Source organism: Mesoplodon mirus (genome assembly GCF_964341445.2).
Source record: "Mesoplodon mirus genome assembly, chromosome: 9".
Classification (NCBI taxonomy): Eukaryota; Metazoa; Chordata; class Mammalia; order Artiodactyla; family Ziphiidae; genus Mesoplodon; species Mesoplodon mirus.
In genome coordinates, this window is record NC_138985.1 from 39,476,662 (window position 1) to 39,496,141 (window position 19,480).

At 36.6% G+C, this 19,480-nt stretch overlaps 1 protein-coding gene across 5 annotated transcripts in view; it reads left to right on the forward strand.

Annotated features, from left to right (window-relative positions):
- The window catches only part of RUNDC3B (RUN domain containing 3B), a gene marked incomplete at both ends in the record, with an annotated part of 153,899 nt that overhangs the window by 87,799 nt on the left and 46,620 nt on the right, over positions 1 to 19,480 (forward strand). For all 5 annotated transcript variants that reach the window (XM_082632762.1, XM_082632760.1, XM_082632758.1 and 2 more), the window contains 3 exons: positions 78 to 158; positions 13,377 to 13,545; positions 19,083 to 19,240. In XM_082632762.1, coding sequence (XP_082488888.1) covers positions 78 to 158; positions 13,377 to 13,545; positions 19,083 to 19,240 — 408 coding nt within the window. The remainder of the gene's footprint in view (positions 1 to 77; positions 159 to 13,376; positions 13,546 to 19,082; positions 19,241 to 19,480) is intronic.

Consider the following 19,480-nt stretch of genomic DNA (forward strand, 5'->3'; position numbering starts at 1 on the left):
GTCTCTAACAAGAGGTTGTTTATAACACTTTGATTTAAATTTTTATGTACTAATGTATTTACTGTCTATTGTCTTAGCTTCTGCCTGAAGGGAGAAGGATTAGATGGCAACTTTCCTGCTGTAATAGACTATACACCATATTTGAAGTTTACCCAAAGGTATTTGACATCTTGAAATATGTTATTGAAATCTTAATTTATAATTGAATGTCTTATTGTGCAATATATTTATCTGATTAAAACTACTTTTTATAAAACATGTATTTCAGTATCAGATATCATTCAAAAATATAAACTCTAGTTGTGTTTTTAGTATATTTGTAAATATATAGTTTTTACATAATTGTAATCCCAGTGTAAATATAGTTTTTAAAAAATAGCGTGTATTTCTACTGCTGTGGTCAATATAATAACTTTAATAGCTCTATAATAGTCCATTGAGATTACAAACCTATATTCATTATTTAGATTGTTTTTCATTTATCTCCATTATAATGAAAAGAATAATGAACATTTTTGTGCAAATAAATTCTCCTTTTGTTTCTGTTGTGAATTTATAGAGTTATTCAGGTAAGTACAGCGAAAAATTTTGTGACTCTTAAAGTCTGTTCTTAGAGTTGTATCAATTTATCCTACTACCAGTATTTTATGAGAGTTATGGATTTTCCATAACCTCATCAGCATTGAAAATTAATCAGATGAAGTCTAAAGATATTCTGAAGATCTTCTTGCATAATTGACTTCCTGAATAGAATAATGATCTTTATATACTTCTTTTATTTTTCACTTCTTTATTGGAGTATAAATGCTTTACAGTGTTGTGTTAGTTTCTGCTGTACAACAAAGTGAATCAGCTATATGTATACATATATCCCCATATCCCCTCCCTCTTGCGCCTCCCTCCCACTCTCACTATGCCACCCCTCTAGGTGGTCACAAAGCACCAAGCTGATCTCCCTGTTCTGTGCAGCAGCTTCCCACTAGCCATCCATTTTACATTTGGTCGTGTATATATTGTCAGTGCTACTCTCTCACTTCATCCCAGCTTCCCCTTCCCACCTTGTGCCCTCAAGTCCATTCTCTTAAGTCTGTGTGTTTATGCCTGCCCTGCCACTAGATTCATGAGTACCACTTTTTAAATGCCATACATATGCATTAGCGTATGGTATTTGTTTTTCTCTTTCTGACTTACTTCACTCTGTTTGACAGATTCTAGGTCCTTCCACCCCACTACAAATAACTCAGTTTTGTTCCTTTTTATGGCTGAGTAGTATTCCATTGTATATATGTGCCACATCTTCTTTATCCATTCATCTGTCAATGGACACTTAGGTTGCTTCCATGTCATGACTATTGTAAATGGTGCTGCAGTGAACATTGTGGTACATGACTCTTTTTGAATTATGGTTTTCTCAGGGTGTATGCCCAGTAGTGGGATTGCTGGGTCATATGGTAGTTCTATTTTTAGTTTTTTTAAGGAACCTCCATACTGTTCTCCGTAGTGGCTGTGTCAGTTTACATTCCCACCAACAGTGCAGGAGGGTTCCCTTTTCTCACACCCAGCACTTATTTTTTCTAGATTTTTTGATGATGGCCATTCTGACCAGTGTGAGCTGATACCTCATTGTGGTTTTGATTTGCATTTCTCTAATGATTAGTGATGCTGAGCATCTTTTCATGTATTTGTTGGCCGTCTGTATATCTTCTTTGGAGAAATGTCTATTTAGGTCTTCCGCCCATTTTTGGATTGGGTTGTTTGTTTTTTTGTTATTGAGCTGCATGAGCTGCTTGTATATTTTGGAGATTAATCCTTTGTCTGTTGTTTCATTTGCAAATATTTTCTCCCATTCTGAGAGTTGTCTTTTGGTCTTGTTTATGGTTTCCTTTGCTGTGCAAAAGCTTTTAAGTTTCATTAGGTCCCATTTGTTTATTTTTGTTTTTATTTCCCTTAATCTAGGAGGTGGATCAAAAAGGATCTTGCTGTGATTTATGTCATATAGTGTTTTGCCTGTATCTTCCTCTAAGAGTTTTATAGCGTCTGGCCTTATTTAATCCATTTTGAGTTTATTTTTGTGTATGGGGTTAGGGTGTGTTCTAATTTCATTCTTTTACATGTATCTGTCCATTTCTCCCAGCACCACTTACTGAAGAGGCTGTCATTTCTCCATTGTATATTCTTGCCTCCTTTATCAAAGATAAGGTGACCATATGTGCGTGGGTTTATCTCTCGGCTTTCTGTCCCATTCCATTGATCTATATTTCTGTTTTTGTGCCAGTACCATACTGTCCTGATTACTGTAGCTTTGTAGTATATATAGTCTGAAGTCAGGGAGCCTGATTCCTCCAGCTCTGTTTTTCTTTCTGAAGATTGCTTTGGCTCTTTAGGGTGTTTTGTGTTTCCATACAAATTGTAAAATTTTTTGTTCTAGTTCTGTGAAAAGTGCCATTGGTAATTTGATAGGGATTGCATTGAACCTGTAGATTGCTTTGGGTGTAGTACAGCCATTTTCACAATATTGATTCTTCCTATTCAGGAGCATGGTATATCTCACTACCTGTTTATGTTATCTTTGATTTCTTTCATCAGCGTTTTATAGTTTTCTGATTACAGGTCTTTTGCCTCCTTAGGTAGGTTTATTCCTAGGTATTTTATTCTTTTTGTTGCAATGGTAAATGGGATTGTTTCCTTAATTTCTCTATCTGATCTTTCATTGTTACTGTATAGGAATGCAAGAGATTTCTGTGCATTAATTTTGTATCCTGCAACCCTACCAAATTCACTGATTAGTTCTAGTAGTTTTCTGGTGGCATCTTTAGGATTTTCTATGTATAGTATCATGTCATCAGCAAACAGTGACAGTTTTACTTCTTTTCCAATTTGTATTCCTTTTATTTCTTTTTCTTCTCTGATTGCTGTGGCTAGGGCTTGCAATACTATGTTGAATAATAGTGGCAAGAGTGGACATCCTTATCTTGTTCCTGATCTTAGAGGAAATGGTTTCAGTTTTTCACCATTGAGAATGATGTTTGCTGTGGGTTTGTGATACATGGCTTTTATTAGGTTGAGGTAGGTTCCCTCTATGCCCACTTTCTGGAGAGCTTTTATCATAAATGGGTGTTGAATTTTTTTTAATTTTTATTTATTATTTATTTTTGGCTGTATTGGGTCTTTGTTGCTGTGTGCAGGCTTTCTCTAGTTGCAGCGAGTGGGGGCTACTCTTCATTGCAGTGCATGGGCCTCTCATTGTGGTGGCTTCTCTTGTTGTGGAGCATGGGCTCTAGGCACACGGGCTTCAAGTTGTGGCACGCAGGCTTCAGTAGTTGTGGCTTGCGGGCTCTAGAGTGCAGGCTCAGTAGTTGTGGCGCACAGGCTTAGTTGCTCCGCACCATGTGGCATCTTCCCAGACCAGGGCTTGAACCAGTGTCCCCTGAGTTGGCAGGCGGATTCTTAACCACTGTGCCACCAGTGTAGTCTCTCTTTATGATTTCTTTCCTTCTACTAACTTTGGGTTTTCTTTGTTCTTCTTTCTCTAACTGCTGTAGGTGTAAGGTTAAATTGTTAGAGATTTTTCTTGTGTCTTGAGGTGAGCTTGAATTGCTCTGAACTTCCTTCTTAGAACTGCTTTTTCTGCATCCCATAGGTTTTTGGGTCGTTGTGTTTTCATTGTCATTTGTTTCTAGGTATTTTTTTATTTCTTCTTTGATTTCTTCAGTGATCTCTTGGCTATTTAGCAGCACTCTGTTTAGCCTCCATGTCTTTGTGTTTTTTACAGTCTTTTTCCTGTAATTGATTTCTAATCTCATAGCGTTGTGGTTGGAAAAGATGCTTGATATGATTTCAGTTTTCTTAAATTTTCCAAGGCTTGATTTTTGACCCAAGATGTGGTCTATTCTGGAGAACGTTCATGTGCACTTGAGAAGAAGTGTATTTTTCTGCTTTCAAGTGTAATGTCCTAAAAATATCAGTTAATTCTGTCTGGTCTATTGTGTCATTTAAAGCTTGTGTTTCCTTATTGATTTTCTGTTTGGATGATCTATTGGTGTAAGTGGGGTGTTAAAGTCCCCCACTATTATTGTGTTACTGTCAATTTCTCCTTCTGTGGCTGTTAGCATTTGCCTTATGTATTTTGAGATGCTCCTTTGTTGGGTGCATAAATATTTATAATTGTTACGTTTTCTTCTTGGATTGATCCCTTGATCATTATGTAGTGTCCTTCCTCATCTCTTGTAACAGTCTTTAATTTAAAGTCTATTTTATCTGATATGAGTATTGCTCCTCCAGCTTTCTTGTGATTTCCATTTGCATGGAATATCTTTTTCCATCCCCTCACTTTCAGTCTGTATGTGTCCCTAGGTCTGAAGTGGGTTTCTTGTAGACAGCATATATAAGGGTTTTGGTTTTGTATCCATTCAGCCAGTCTCTGTCTTTTGGTTGGAGCATTTAATCCATTTACATTCAAGATGATTATCGATATGTATGTTCCTCTTACCATTTTCATGACTGATTTGGGTTTGTTTTTGTGGGTCTTTTTCTTCTCTTGCGTTTCCCTCTTAGAGAAGTTCCTTTAGCATTGTTGTAAAGCTGGTTTGGTGGTGCTGAATTCTCTTAGCTTTTGCTTGTCTATAAAGCTTTTGATTTCTCTGTCAATCTGAATGAGATCCTTGCTGGGTAGCGTAATCTTGGTTGTAGCTTCTTCCCTTTCATCACTTTAAATATGTCCTGTCACTCCCTTTTGGCTTGCAGAGTTTCTGCTGAAAGATCAGCTGTTAACCTTATGGGGATTCCCTTGTATGTTATTTGTTGCTTTTCCCTTGCTGCTTTTAATATTTTTTGTTTGTATTTAATTTTTCATAGTTTGATTAATATGTGTCTTGGCGTGTTTCTCTTTAGGTTTATCCTGTATGGGACTCTCTGCGCTTCCTGGACTTGATTGACTATTTCCTTTCCCATGTTAGGGAAGTTTTTGACTATAATCTCTTCAAATATTTTCTCAGTCCCTTTCTTTTTCTCTTCTTCTTCTGGGACCCCTATAATTCAAATGTTGGTGCTTTTAATGTTGTTCCAGAGATCTCTGAGAGTGTCCTCAATTCTTTTCATTCTGTTTTCTTTATACTACTCCCTGCCAGTTATTTCCACCATTTTATCTTCCAGCTCACTTATCTCTTCTTTTGCCTCAGTTACTCTGCTATTGATTCCTTCTAGAGTATTTTACATTTCAGTTATTGTGTTGTTCATCACTGTTTGTTTGCTCTTTAGTTCTTCTAGATCTTTGTTAAACGTTTCTTATATTTTCTCCATTCTGTTTCTGAGATTTTGGATCATTTTTACTATCATTACTCTGAATTATTTTTCAGGTAGCTTGCCTATTTTGTCTTCATTTATTTGATCTTGTACATTCTTACCTTGCTCCTTCGTCTGTAACATATTATTTTGTCGTTTCAGTTGTGTTTTTTGTTTTTGTTTTTTTGATGGTTGGGACTGTATTCCCGTCTTACTGGTTGTTTGCCCTGAGGCATCCAGCACTGGAGTTTGCAGGCAGTTGGGTAGAGCCAGGTCTTGGTGCTGAGATGAGGACCTCTGGGAGGCCTCACTCCAATTAATATTCCCTGGGGTCTGAGGTTCTCTGTTAGTCCAGCAGTCTGGGCTTGGTGCTCCCACCACAGGAGCTCAGGCCGACCCCTGGCCTGGGAGCCAAGATTCCACAAGCTGCATGGTGTGGCAAAAAAAAAAAAAAAAAAAAAAAGCAAGCAGTACAATAACAAAGAATAAAAAATAAAATAAAATTAGAAAGATAAAAAATATATTAGAAAAAATAAAAATATAATTGAAACAACTTCAACAAGGTAAAACAAAACCACAACAGAAAAAAGAAAATAAATAAACAAATAATTAATTAAAAAGGAGGGGAACAAGCCAAAAGGAGCAGAACAATAACAAAGTGTAAAGAATACAATAAAATTAGAAAAATAAAAGATTTATTAGAAAAAACAAAAGTATAAATGCATCAACAACAGGGTAAAATAGAACCCCAACCTAAAAGAAGAAAAAAGAAAAAAAAAAGCCTTGACTAATTGGGGCAGAGTTTAGGCGGGTTTGGAACATAGGCAGGGGTGGGGTTTAACATGGGGCATGAAGTTTCAACGTGGGATAGGGCCTAGGCTCAAGACCCACGCCAGCTGGAAAAGGCCTTGTGGGCGAGGCCTAGGCGGGTGACTTTCAAGTGTAGAGTGGGGCCTCTGCTTAGGACCTGCGCAGAAGGGGAGAGCTAGCATGTCCAAAGAAGGGCCTCTGGTGTATGGGGTTCCGGAGTTTGGAGGGAAGGTCCTGGGTGAGGGCGTGTGGGTGGGGTTTAGACCCAGCACATTGGAGGGGCTCTCCGAGGGGTCTCCAAGCATAGAGGTAAGGCCCTGGGTGGGGGTGTAGGGGCAGGGCTTGGGTTCTGTGGGCAGAAGGGAGGCTCCAAGGGCAGAGGATTAGGCCTGGGAGCCCAAGAGGCTCCCTGGTGCCTAAGTGAACAGGGAAAGCCTGGCCCCCTTCCCTTCCATTCCTTCATGCCCCTCCCCCACCGTCTCCCCCAGGGTCTCCCCCATCTCGTGGGTGGGTCCCACTGGGTGTAGGAACTCCTCCCCTCCCCCAGCCGCCGCTCAGGGCCGCCACCCCTGTCCTGCCTCCAGTTCTCCTCCCCCGTCCCTTCCACCCAGGCCCCATGTCCTTCCCAGTCGCTGGGGGTTCCTCCCATCCCCTAGGTGTCTGTGGTCCCCCACCAGTGACAGGTAGGTGCCCTAGTTGCACGGGAGATGCGAATTCCACATCCTCCTAGCCTGCCATCTTGACTCCGCTCCCCTCTCTTTATATACTTCTAAAATGTTATGATCAGGCCAAAGCTGTAAGGGAGATAGAGTGAGTAATATATGTATATATGTAATATATGTATATGTACACACAAACATACACACACACTCAAGATACATTTATTGAGTGCCTAAAGAAGCTTTCCTAGGGATTCATACATGTCAAGAGTATAGGAACTTTGTGAACTTCTGAAAAGGAATGCAATCCCTGTATCCAAGATAATCACCATCTAGTAAGAGAAGTCGCTATGATTTCAGAGCTAGTAGTGTGAAGATATTTTAGGTGATGAAGGAGTAGGAGGAATAGAGTATTATGGTACAAAGATTTCTAACTTAAGTAAGTAGATCCCTTGGGAGAGGGATAAGTCTGTTACATTAGATCTAGAAAAGAAATACACCAAGAAGATGTTTTCAACAGGAATAAAATTGTACTGTTTGGGGATATGTTTGGATTATAGGACATTTTGTGAAGATAACGGATAGTTCAAAACAATACTAGTAAAAATGTCAGTACCATTTATTCCATGTTTATTATATAGCAAGCATTGTTCTAAGTCCTTTACTTCTATTAACTCATTAATCTCCTCAAAAGCCAGCAAGGTAAGCACGACTGTCCTTATTTTTAAATGAGAAAACTGAAACACAGAGAGGTTAAATACCTTGTCCATAGTCACACAGCTAGTTTGTGCAGAGTGGGCCTCAAGTCTGAAATTAAAGAGCAAGATGAGTGTTGGAGATAGGAGTTTGGTCATCAGAATGCAGTTAGAAAGGCTATTTTTAGTGATTTAGGAAATAATTTAAATTAAAATATGAAGAAAAATGTAAATACAGATTTTTCTCTTTTCTTACCTAAGGGACTGTAGTAATTATTACAATGCTTTTAAAAAGATACGATAATGAAGCCTTCTCATCTGGTGCCCTCAGAATGAGTTTAATGATCTATATTCTGTGTCCCCAGCTGCTTAACCACTTTTGTCTGATTTTTTTTGTGCAATTTTCTCTTTCTTTGATGCACTAATCCCAATATATATGTGTAGCTTCCTCTTCTTTGTATACTAAAGGATTCCTACCATCTTGTTATATAAAGAATACTAAAACAAGAAAGGAAATACCAATTCAACCTAGTCATAATCCAGTTAGCATTACAGACCATGGAGTTTTTCTTTTTAGAAGGATTTAAACTATCCTAATAGTCATAAAGAGCCAATATTTTAAAAATTGAATTACTTCCACCCAAATATACCTGTAATTAGACACAATTTTTAAAAATTCTATTTGATGCCTCATTTAAAAAACCATAAGAGTCTGTCCCTCCCCAAATTACTGCTTTTAACTTATTTGGAAAATAAGTATTTATTGTAGAATAATTGGAAAGTACAGAAAGGTAGAAAGTAGAAGAAAGCTTAAGTCCCTCATCTTACATTTAAGGAGCAACTGCTAGAAGCATTAACATTTTGATGGATAGCTTTCAGTCTTTTCTGTACATAGGAATTTTTTTTTTATTAAAATGGAAGCATAATATACATGTAACTGTTTCCCTTAATACTGTATAATGAACATTGTTGCATGTCCTTATCCTTCTATAGCATCATTTCCTAAAATGAATAGAATTCATTGTTTGTATAGTATGTTAACCCAGTTATTGTTGGACTTCTGGAGTGCATTTAGTTCCATCATATATAGTATTGCAGTTAATATCCTTGTCACTACATCTTTTTATGCAGAACCATCATTATTTCTTTAAGTTAAAATCCTGGAAGTAGGGGCTTCCCTGGTGGCACAGTGGTTAAGAATCTGCCTGCCAACGCAGGGGACATGGGTTTGGGCCCTGGTCCAGGAAGATCCCACATGCCGCAGAATAAGTAAGCCCGTGCACCACAACTACTGAGCCTGCGCTCTAGAGCCTGCGAGCCACAACAGCTGAGCCCGCATGCCACAACTACTGAAGCCCGCGCGCCTAGAGCCCATGCTCCGCAACAATAGAAGCCACCGCAATGAGAAGCCCTCACACCTCAATGAAGAGTAGCCCCCGCTTGCTGCAACTAGATAAAGCCCACGTGCAGCAACGAAGACCCAGCACAGCCAAAAATAAATTAAAAAAAAATCCTGGAAGTAGAATTTCTAGTGTATATGTCATTGAAACTTTTGAAACATGCTGTCAAGAGAGCATGTCCAGAGAGGCCATAATAATTTAGATCCTCTCAGCAATATGTGACAGTGCCTGCCTCCACAATTTCCAACTTAAAGGTGTGGCTAATTCTGTAAGTAAAAAATGATATCCTGTTGTTGTTTTGGTTTGCATTTATTTGATTGCTGGTGAAGTTAACTTTAAAAAATATTTATTAGCTATTAGTCTTTTGAAATAGTTTTATCTTTCTGAAGCTAAATATATGAAATATATTAATAGAAAACATCCTAAAATATATTTCATATTTAAAATTGGTTTAATTAAATTTTAGGTTGTGTACCAGTGAGAAAAGTTAAGTTTTTTCTGAGTTACTGCTTGGTGTAACTTTAAACATTTTTTTCTTGAATGGATTTTAGGCCAAAAAAGTCTAGTAGTAGCCAATGATTATTGGTCTTTTATGATGCCTTCAATTCTTCACTTTAAAATATAACATTCTAATAGCTAAGTCTTTATACTCAGAATGATTATTTCCTAAAGAGGTAAATTTCTGCAAACAAAATTGCTGAGTTAAAGAGACCGTAAACGATCAAGCATGCTGTTAAATTGCCCTTCCTAAATGTAGCATTCCATGTACAGTTGGCTGTCCATATCTGTAGGTTTCACATCCATGTGTCAACCAGCTGTGGATCAAATGTATATGGGACTTGTACATATAAGGGACTTGAGCATCCATGGACTTTGATATCTGGGGTGGCTCCTGGAACCAGTCCTTCATGAGTACTGAGGGACCACTGTACTCTGCCTTTTCCCCCTCCTAGTAGAGAGAAACTAATCATTTGCTACCAAAGGCCAGTCTTTTGGCCTGTGTACTGCATCCCATCCTGTCTTTTCTCTAAACTCTGAACTCATACATCCAGCTGCCAAGTTGACACCTCACTTGGATGTGTAATAAGCACCTCAGATATAACATGTACAATAATGAACTCCTAATCCCACCACCCCACACCCCCTCACACAAAACAACTTTCCTTCCTTTAGTCTTTGCCATTCCAAGAATGGTAGTTCTAACATTCCAGTTGTTTATGCTCAAAAACTTTGGAGTCATTGTTGAATTCTCTCTTCCATAATCCACATACGATCCATCAGCAAGTATTTTTGCACCACCATCACCTCTTAAATTTAAACCTGGAGATTTGCAAGAGTCTTCATGCTCCACCTCTTGACTCCTGTAGTTTATTTCTCCATAGAGCAGCCAGAGTGATCCTTTTGAAATATAAGTCAAATCACTTCATTCCTCTGCTCACAACTTTCCAGTAGTTTCTTTCCTTCTGACCCGAAGTGGAAAACAAATTCCTTAGTTGATCTGGCCTCCAGTACCTCTCTGACCTCATGTCTTACTCCCTGCCCTGTTACTCACTGTGCTTCCGTAACACTGGCCATCTTGTTATCCCTTGAGCACACCGGGCACACCTGTGCATCTTTCTGTCCTCTCTACCAGGAGCACAGTCTCTCTCAGATATTTGCATGGCTAATTTGCTCATCTTCTCTAAAACTCAGCTTAATACCACCTTAGTAATGAAGCCTCCACTGAATGTTCTGCCTAAAATGGTGATACCAGTTCCCCTTACTGGTGTGACCTCAAGCATCTGCTTATCATCTCGTATTCTCATTTTCTTCATTTGCTGAATGAACCTATTAAATAGTACAGCAATACCTCATGGGGATATCATGAGGATTAATGAGGTGATGTATGTGAAGTGTGTATATAGTTCCTTGGACCACCGTAGTTAGTATTTATTTTCTTCCTTGTCCTTATAAGGAACTTCCTTGTTATCAGTTCTCCCTTTCTACTCTTGGATTTTTTAATTTATTTTTTGTTTTTAAATTTTTTTTTGTATTCATTGCTTTTTTCTTTGTTTCCATAAGTATATATATTTATTTATTTATTTTTACTTTCTGCTGTGTTGGGCCTTTGTTCCTGCACACAGGCGTTCTCTAGTTGTGGCAAGCGGGGGCTACTCTTTGTTGCGGCGCGTGGCCTTCTCATTGCGGTGGCTTCTCTTGTTGCAGAGCACGGGCTCTAGGTGCATGGGCTTCAGTCGTTGTGGCACACAGGCTCAGTGATTGTGGCTCGCGGGCTCTAGAGCACAGGCTCAGTAGTTGTGGTGCATGGGCTTAGTTGCTCTGCAGCATGTGGGATCTTCCCAGAACAGGGATGGAATCCATGTCCCCTGCACTGGCAGGCAGATTTCTAACCACTGTGCCACCAGGGAAGTCCCTCGTGGATGTTTTTAAAACTTACTGATTTATTTATGATCTTTCCAGTTTCTATTATTGGTTCAGTTTTGGTAAATTATATTTTGTTAAAACTTTCAGAATTTTATATTGTGATGTTCAGAGAATTTCTTTTAATATCTTTTAAATCTCTTTTCATCTCTAGTTATAGTACCTTTTGCTTTTTGTTATCGTAACTTTTATTTTTTTGCCTTTTTTAAATCATCCTTGCCAAAGCTTTATCAATTTTGTTAGTCATTAAGTGTTTGTTTTTCTTTGTTGATCCTCTGTTGTACCTTTGCCATCTAGCTCATTAATTTCTGTTTTTATCTATATTGTTTCGTTTCTTCTACCTTCTTTGGGTTTGTGATGATATTTTCTTACTCTTTTGTAAAATCAGCTTTATTGAGGTATAATTAACAAGTAAAATTCTAAGATACTTAAAGTGTACATTGTGGTGATTTGATACCATATTTTGATAATGTATACCTTGTGGAAGGATTTCCCACATGTTGTTAATTAACATACCCATCACCTCACATATTTATCTTTTTGTGTGTGTGTGAGAACATTTAAGTTCTACTCTCTTAACAAATTTCAGTTATACAATACAGTGTTATCAACTATAATCACCATGTTTTACACTAGATACTCAGACTTTATTAATCTTACAGCTGAAAGTTTGTACCCTTTTACCAACCTCTCCCTATTCCTCCTCCTCGCCCCTGGGAACCATTTCCTACTCTCTATTTCTATGAGTTTGACTTTTTTTTTTTTTTTTTTTTAAGATTCCACATATAAGTGATACCTCCAGTATTTGTCTTTCTGTGTCTGGCTTATCTCACTTAGCATAATGCTCTCAGGATCCATCCATGTTGTTGCAAATGGCAAGATTTCTTAACCTCTCATGGCTGAACGGTATTCCACTGTGTATATGTATACACCACATCTTCTTTATCCATTCATTTATTGATGGACACTTAGATCGTGTCCATATCTTGATTACTTGTGCTGCAGTAAACATGGGAGTACAGGTATCTCTTCAAGATTCTGTTTTCATTTCCTTTTCATACGTTCCTGGAAGTGGGATTGCTGGATCATATGGTAGTTCTATTTTCAATATTTTGAGGAAACGCCATACTGTTTTCCATAATGACTGTATCAGTGACACTCCCACAGCAGTGCACAAGGGTTCCCTTTTCTCCACATCCTCGTCAACACTTATCTTTTTGATAATAGTCATTATTTATTTATTTTTTAAGATGATAGCCATTATGACAGATGTGAGGTGATATCTTGTGATTTTGATTTGCATTTCCCTGATGATAAGTGATGTTGAGCACCTTTTTATGTACCTGTTGGGCATTCGTATGTCTTTTTTTGAAAAATGTCTATTCTATTCCTCTCATTATTTTTCAGTCACGTTTGTTTTTTGGCTGTTGAGTTGTTTGAGTTCTCTATATATCTTGGATATTAACTCCTTATCAGATATATGATTTGCACATATTTCCTCCCATTCAGTAGGTTGCCTTTTCATTTTGTTGCTGGTTTCCTTTGCTGGGCAGAAGGCTTTTAGTTTGATGTAGCCCCACTTCTTTATCTTGCTTTTGCTTTTATTTATTTATTATTATTATTTTTTTGGTGTCAAATCCAAAAATCATTGTCAAGATTGATGTCAAGGGCTTACACCCTATGTTTTCTCCTAGGATTTTTACAGTTTCAGGTCTTACATTCAAGTCTTTAATCAATTTAGAATGATTTTTGTATATGGTATAAGATAGGGTTCCAGTTTCATTCTTTTGATCTACATGGGACAGTAAAAAGAACCCAGCTAGACAGGTCTTCTCAGCACATGTGGAGTTTCTGGTTCTCTTCTTTAGAAGTGTTTTCTCTCTCCTCAGGACATTCTCACAGTTTCTGTGTTAATGCCTTAGATCTGTAAACCTCACTTGAACTTCTGTAGCATCTCTAGGCTTGATGATAATATCATTATTATTGTATAGTTAGTGATGAATATTTTGGAGCTTGCTCACCAGTAGCTTGCAAATACAGAAGTGTTTCTAAAAAATCAAAGTGGAACATATTATGAATTTTGTTTCTTTAAAAAATTTTAATCTTCTCAGTTCTGACAGCATCAGCAGTGATGAGGAAGAGCTGAGGACTTTGGGAAGCAGTGGTAGTGAAAGCAGCACTCCAGAGAACGTCGGGCCTCCTTTCATCATGGATGAGAATAGTTGGTTCAACAAGTGTAAGAGAGTTAAACAAAAGTATCAGCTAACGCTGGAACAGAAGGTATTTATCAGTTGTCAAAAGTCATTTAATTTGGTTCTAGTTACTACCTTTAGACTGTCACTGCCAAAAGATCTTTTAGCTGTATAAAAGTATTTACCTATTGCTACTTCCTTTCTGTTCTTGGATTGTCCTCCTTTTAATTAAAAATCAGGGCCAGTTTTAGGAGAGGCTTTTGTTTCTTAAATAATTTTATGTTTTAATATATATAATAAGCCATTTATTCTTCTGTATGTAGTTTCATTTGTTTGGGGTATTAGTTTCTATGATTAATTTTATAAAGGATTATTTGGTTTGTGAAAATGCAGTGATTGCCTAAGAAATTCCGTATATGTGTCTCACTCTTTTTTTTAAAATCAGGTATTTTAGCAGCTCTTGTGTGTTAAGCGCTGTAGTAGGCAAAGTGGGGTACATAACGGAATGGAATATAAACTCTATCATCTTGAGTTGTAACCTCTTCTTTTTCACTTTATGATTTATTTTCCTTCCTACCCTTCCTTTCAAATTATCATTATTCATAGATGACCTATGTAGGGAAAGCCCAATGGAATTATCCATAGAATTATTAGAACAATAAAAAATACACTGAGGAAAATGGTTACAAAGGAAATTTACAAATATGAAGAGATTTCCTGTAGACAAACAGCTGCTAGTTAGAAATATAAAGAAAATTTTAATACCCTGTTAAAGGAGAATTCTGGTACCAGCTACCAGCCAGAAGTCACACTAAGATAACTGAAAGCCTTTACATTGCAAAAATCTGAAAATGCCAAGTAGAATAAAATTTTGAAAGAGTTTCATACAGAGCTGCTCTCTCAAAGAATAGGAGCTCACTAAGGACTGTAAACAAAGAAGGGCCTCAGTAAGGACTGTAAACAAAGAAGGGCCTGGAATAAGTCATGAGTTAAAGTCCTGCAGGCTTCTGGGGTGGGGGTGAGGGGCCATTCCCTTAACCTAGGTACTTGTGTTTTAATACCAACAGGGGAGCAGCAAATCTAGGCCCACTATCATTCAAGTTGGAAACTGAACCAAGAAGGCAGGATGCGATGCAAAATGGCAGAGTAAGCACGGAAATTGGCAAATAAACCTTGACTACATGAAACAGCAACAGCAATATTAGTGACCATTATGGGGTGGCAGTGTTGTTCTGGGATGTGATTAAGAACTGGCTTTGCAGAGGAATTAGATAAGCCCTGATTTGTAGCATTTGCTGATTTCTCTGGGATAAATACTCCCATCATGGCCAACTTAAAACTACCAATTTGATGTCACTGAATGTAGAATCAGGAAGAGAGGCACAGTAGCACACCACTACATAGTTTTTCTACCAGGCAGACACAGTAAATATAAATGACTTGAAGAGCACAGATAGTAATAGTAAAATATAGTAAAACACTTGGGAAATGATAGATTTTGTAGTTATTCTCTTGTTTGTTAATATAATTTACTTAATGGTAAGTTTATAAAACTTAATTTTTTATAATAGCAGTGTTTTAACAGCTGAATTACAAAATATCTGAAGTTTAACAATTAGTTCTGGCTTCAGCCTACCCTGGAAGTAAAATGGAACTAAAACACTATCTAATAGTATCAGAAAGAGTGAGAGAGAGTGATTGAAGCTAAAGCCTTTTGAGGTCTTTGTATTACAGCAGAGGAGTGTAGACACATTTTTTAATGTGTATGCCTGTTTCCAAAGTTGCAGTTAAAAGAAATAGAATATTTAGCTTTTAAACTAATAATAAGAAAGAAAAGAAATAAGGAAAATTGATTAACACAGTAGCAAAGAGCAAATGAGAAAAAATAAGGATGGTATAAAGAAAGCACAAAATAAAGTGGTAGAAATAAATCTCAATATAACCAAAAGAGTCAACATCACCATAAAAGTAAATGGTGTAAACTTGTCAGTTAAGACAGACTCTTGGGAATTCCCCGGCGGTCCAGTGGTTAGGACTCTGTGCTCTCACTGCCGAGGGCCCGGGTTCAACCCCTGGTTAGGGAACTAAGATCCACAAGCCTCATGGTAAGGCCAAAAAGTAATAATAATAATTTTAAAATTAAGAGAAAAAAAGACAAACTCTTAAATTTATGTTTTAAATCATTAATTTTAGTTATATGCTGTCTGTAAGAGGCATACATAAAATAGTGACAAAAAAGTTGAAACTAGGAGTATAAAAATAGAGTAGGCAAATACTAACCAAAATAATTCTATATCAGTATCATTCAAGATAGACATTAAGGCAAAAAGCATTTTTAAGACTAAAGAAAGAATTGCCTTTTTAAAAAAGAACAATTCACCAGGAATGTTGTATAACAGTGCTGAACTTACATGCATTTAACAATGTGGCCATGAAAAATATGAAATAGAAATTATTAGAATATCCATGAGAAATGGATAAATCCATTATTATAGTAGAAAATTTTAACATCCTAATAATTACAGATTAAACAGACAAAAAATTGGTAAGGATGTAATGAACTTGAACAACACAGCTAGTAAGCTCAATCTAAAATATGTTAAATGCTAACAATTAGAACACACATTCTTTTCAAGCACACATGGGACAACTATTCAATTTTTATGGACTATGCTAGATCACGAAACAAATGCCCATAAATACCAAAGAAATGATATAATAGTGATCACAATGCAATAAAGTTAGATTCAATAGAAAAATTTTACCACCCCCTGAAGTACACCAATGGGGATTTTTTAAAAAATTAAGTCTTCTAAATTTTGGGTCAAAAAAGAAATGTGGAAATACTTAGAAATGAACAGGAATGAAAACAATGCATACTCTTAGTACTAAGTTGCAGCTTTTTCAGTGCTTGGAGAATTACTTATCTTAGAAAAGAAAGAATGAAAATTAAAGAGCTAAGCATCCAAGAAGTAAAAAACAAAACAAACAAAAAAAAACCAGTTCAAAATAAGAAAAATAGGAGCAGATATTAATGAAATAGAGATACAGAATTAATAAAACCAAAAGCTGATTATCTGTCAAAACTAATGAAATATACAAATCTCAACCATAATTAAATTTAAAAGAGTTAAGGCACAGATAGACAATTTTAAGAATTAAAAGAGAATAGACAGGGACTTCCCTGGTGGTCCAGTGGTTGAGAATCTGCCTTCCAATGCAGGGGACACAGGTTCAATCCCTGGTTGGGGAACTAAGATCCTACATGCTGCAGGGCATCTGAACCCGTGCGCCACAATTAGAGAGCCTGTGTGCTGCAACTACAGAGCCCACGTGCACTGGAGCCTGCATGCCACAACTACAGAGCCCACGCGCTCTGGAGCCTGCGTGCCACAACTACAAAGCCTGTGCACTCTGGAGTCCACGCGCCACAACAAAGAGCCTGTGAGCCGCAACGAAAGATCCCGTGTGCCGCAGCTAAGACCCAATGCAGCCAAAATTAAATAAATAAATATTAAAAGAAAAAGAATAGGCAGCATAACTATAAATGCAGTGGAGACCCCCCATAATTATTAACGAATAATTTTAGCAATTTTATGTCAATACCTTAGAAAATTTAGATGAAGAATTTTTATAAATATTACTTTTCAAAACTAATAGACCTATAATCATTGAAAAAAATTAAGCAAGTAGTTTAAAATCTATTCCCTCCTCTCCCCAGCATCACCACACTTGTTTGGTTTTTGAGGTAGATGATACCAAATGTTCAAAAGGCAGTAATTCCTATTTTATACTGACTGTTCTTGAGAATAGGAAAAGAAGGGATATTTTCCAATGAGATTAGGAATTCAGTATAACTTTGATACTAATGTAAAGTCACGTGAATTAATACAAGATGTGATTAATATAAAAACCACAGTATGAACCATTTGGTGTTATCTAGTAAATGTGGAGATACGTGTGGCCTGTGGCCCAGCGACTCTGCTCCTAGTCATGTCTCCTAGAAACTCTCACATGTGTGTTCCAGGTATCATATAACTGACTGTTCACAGGAATATTGTTTATATTAAGAAAAATCTAAAGTAATCCATATGGCCATTGATAGGAGAGTGAATAAATAAGCTGCAGTATTCATGCAACAGAATACTATCCACTATTGAGAGTGATGAATGAACTATAGTTAGGCTCATCACTGTAGATGAAAAAGCAAGTTTCAAAAGAATATAGATAAAACCCATCCAAACTAAATATATTGTTTAAGATGACATACACTTGTGGTAATGCTAGAAGGAAAAGCAAGGGGACGATAAACACAAATCTCAGGGTATTGTTATCTTTGCAAAGGAGGCAGGGGATGTGATCAGGGAAAGACATTATAGGGTCTCTGAAAGTATTGGTAGTTGATCTAGGTGCTGGGTATTTAAGTATTGTTTAATTACTGATGTTTATAAATAATCATTTATATAGTTTCTATTAAGCTGTGTATACCTACAAAATTTCATTTGTAAAAATTAACTTTAGTTTTTGAGATTTTATTATGGAAAGAACAAATATTTGAGAATTGTCAGGAAAAAAATCTGAAAAAGAAGTTCAAGAACAGTGTTAGTTACTATTAACATGTATCATGAAGCCCAAATAGCTAAAGCAGTTTGTTAATGGCACATGAAAAGGATAAGAAATGGAATAGAAGAATACTTTAAGAAAAAAGATTCTAATGAATATCCTGAGAGGAATTTTAAAGCACACTGATCTAAAAAGAATAGGATGCCATGAGAAGGGAACAGTCAGAAAACACACAAAAAAATTGGAAATGAAAAATAAGATTCCCTGAGTTCAAAAATTTAGTATAAGGATTTGGAGGATAAATTCAATGAAGACTCCCAGAAAGCAGAGCAAAAGGACAAAGAAACAATATATGGGTAAAAAGATAAGAGAGGATCTGTTCAAAAAGTCTCATATCTATTAGGTGTCTGCTAATAATAATAGCTAGGAATTATACTTTGCATACAGGGTACCAGCTAGTATTCTAAGCACTGTATTAATTCATTTGATCTTCCCAGCTAGGTACCCTTGTTGTTCCCACTTTTTTAGATGATGAAAATAAGGCACAGGGAGATTAAGTAATTTACCCAAGGACACTTAGTTTATAAGTAGTAGAACTGAATATCACATGATATAATCCCTAAGCCTGCAGGCCTAACCTAGACATTATACTGCTTCCCACTAATTTGTTAATGCTAAAATGTTAATAACTGTTTTTGAACAATAATCACAGAGAGGCAGCTTTATAATTGATCATTCTGTAATTAGGTCTGTATTTTGAAGCTAGGAGGCATTTAGAGTGTTTATCACTGTTGTGGAGCTTAGAAATTATAATGTTTTAACTAAGTTTTACCTTAAATTACAAACATATTTTATTGAACTTTAGAGAAGAGCTTTAAATAATGGGAAACATATATTAAATTTTTAATTCAATTAAAGCTTTTTTTCTGTATTTTTCAGTGATACTTTGAAATTGTTTCATTACAATATAGATAAGAATAACATTTAAGCTACTCAGCATTTGTCTTCAAGATACATATTAGAATTTTGCACTTGCTATATCTTGGTGATCTGTATTTCCAGGGTTATCTCGAAGAACTCTTACGACTTCGAGAGAACCAGCTGTCTGAATCTGTCGCTCAGAATAAAATACTACTACAAAGGATTGAAGATTCTGATCTGGCTCATAAATTGGAGAAGGAACAATTAGAATATATAATTGTGGAGCTTCAAGATCAGCTGTAAGTGAGTCCTTTTGGAAAAATTTTGGCAGTAAAGTTAAGAAAAATGGCATGTGTGGCGTAGGATTCAAGTTCCAAGAAGTCTGATTGCCTTGTTTAGTTCTTTTTCACTTACTCTTTTTAAAAAGTTTACTTTTTTCTTATAAAAGTAATCATGGTCACTGTAGAAACTTTACAAAATATGGGAAGAAAATAAAAATCACCTTCAGTTGTGCTATCCAGAGTTAACGGCGATAACTT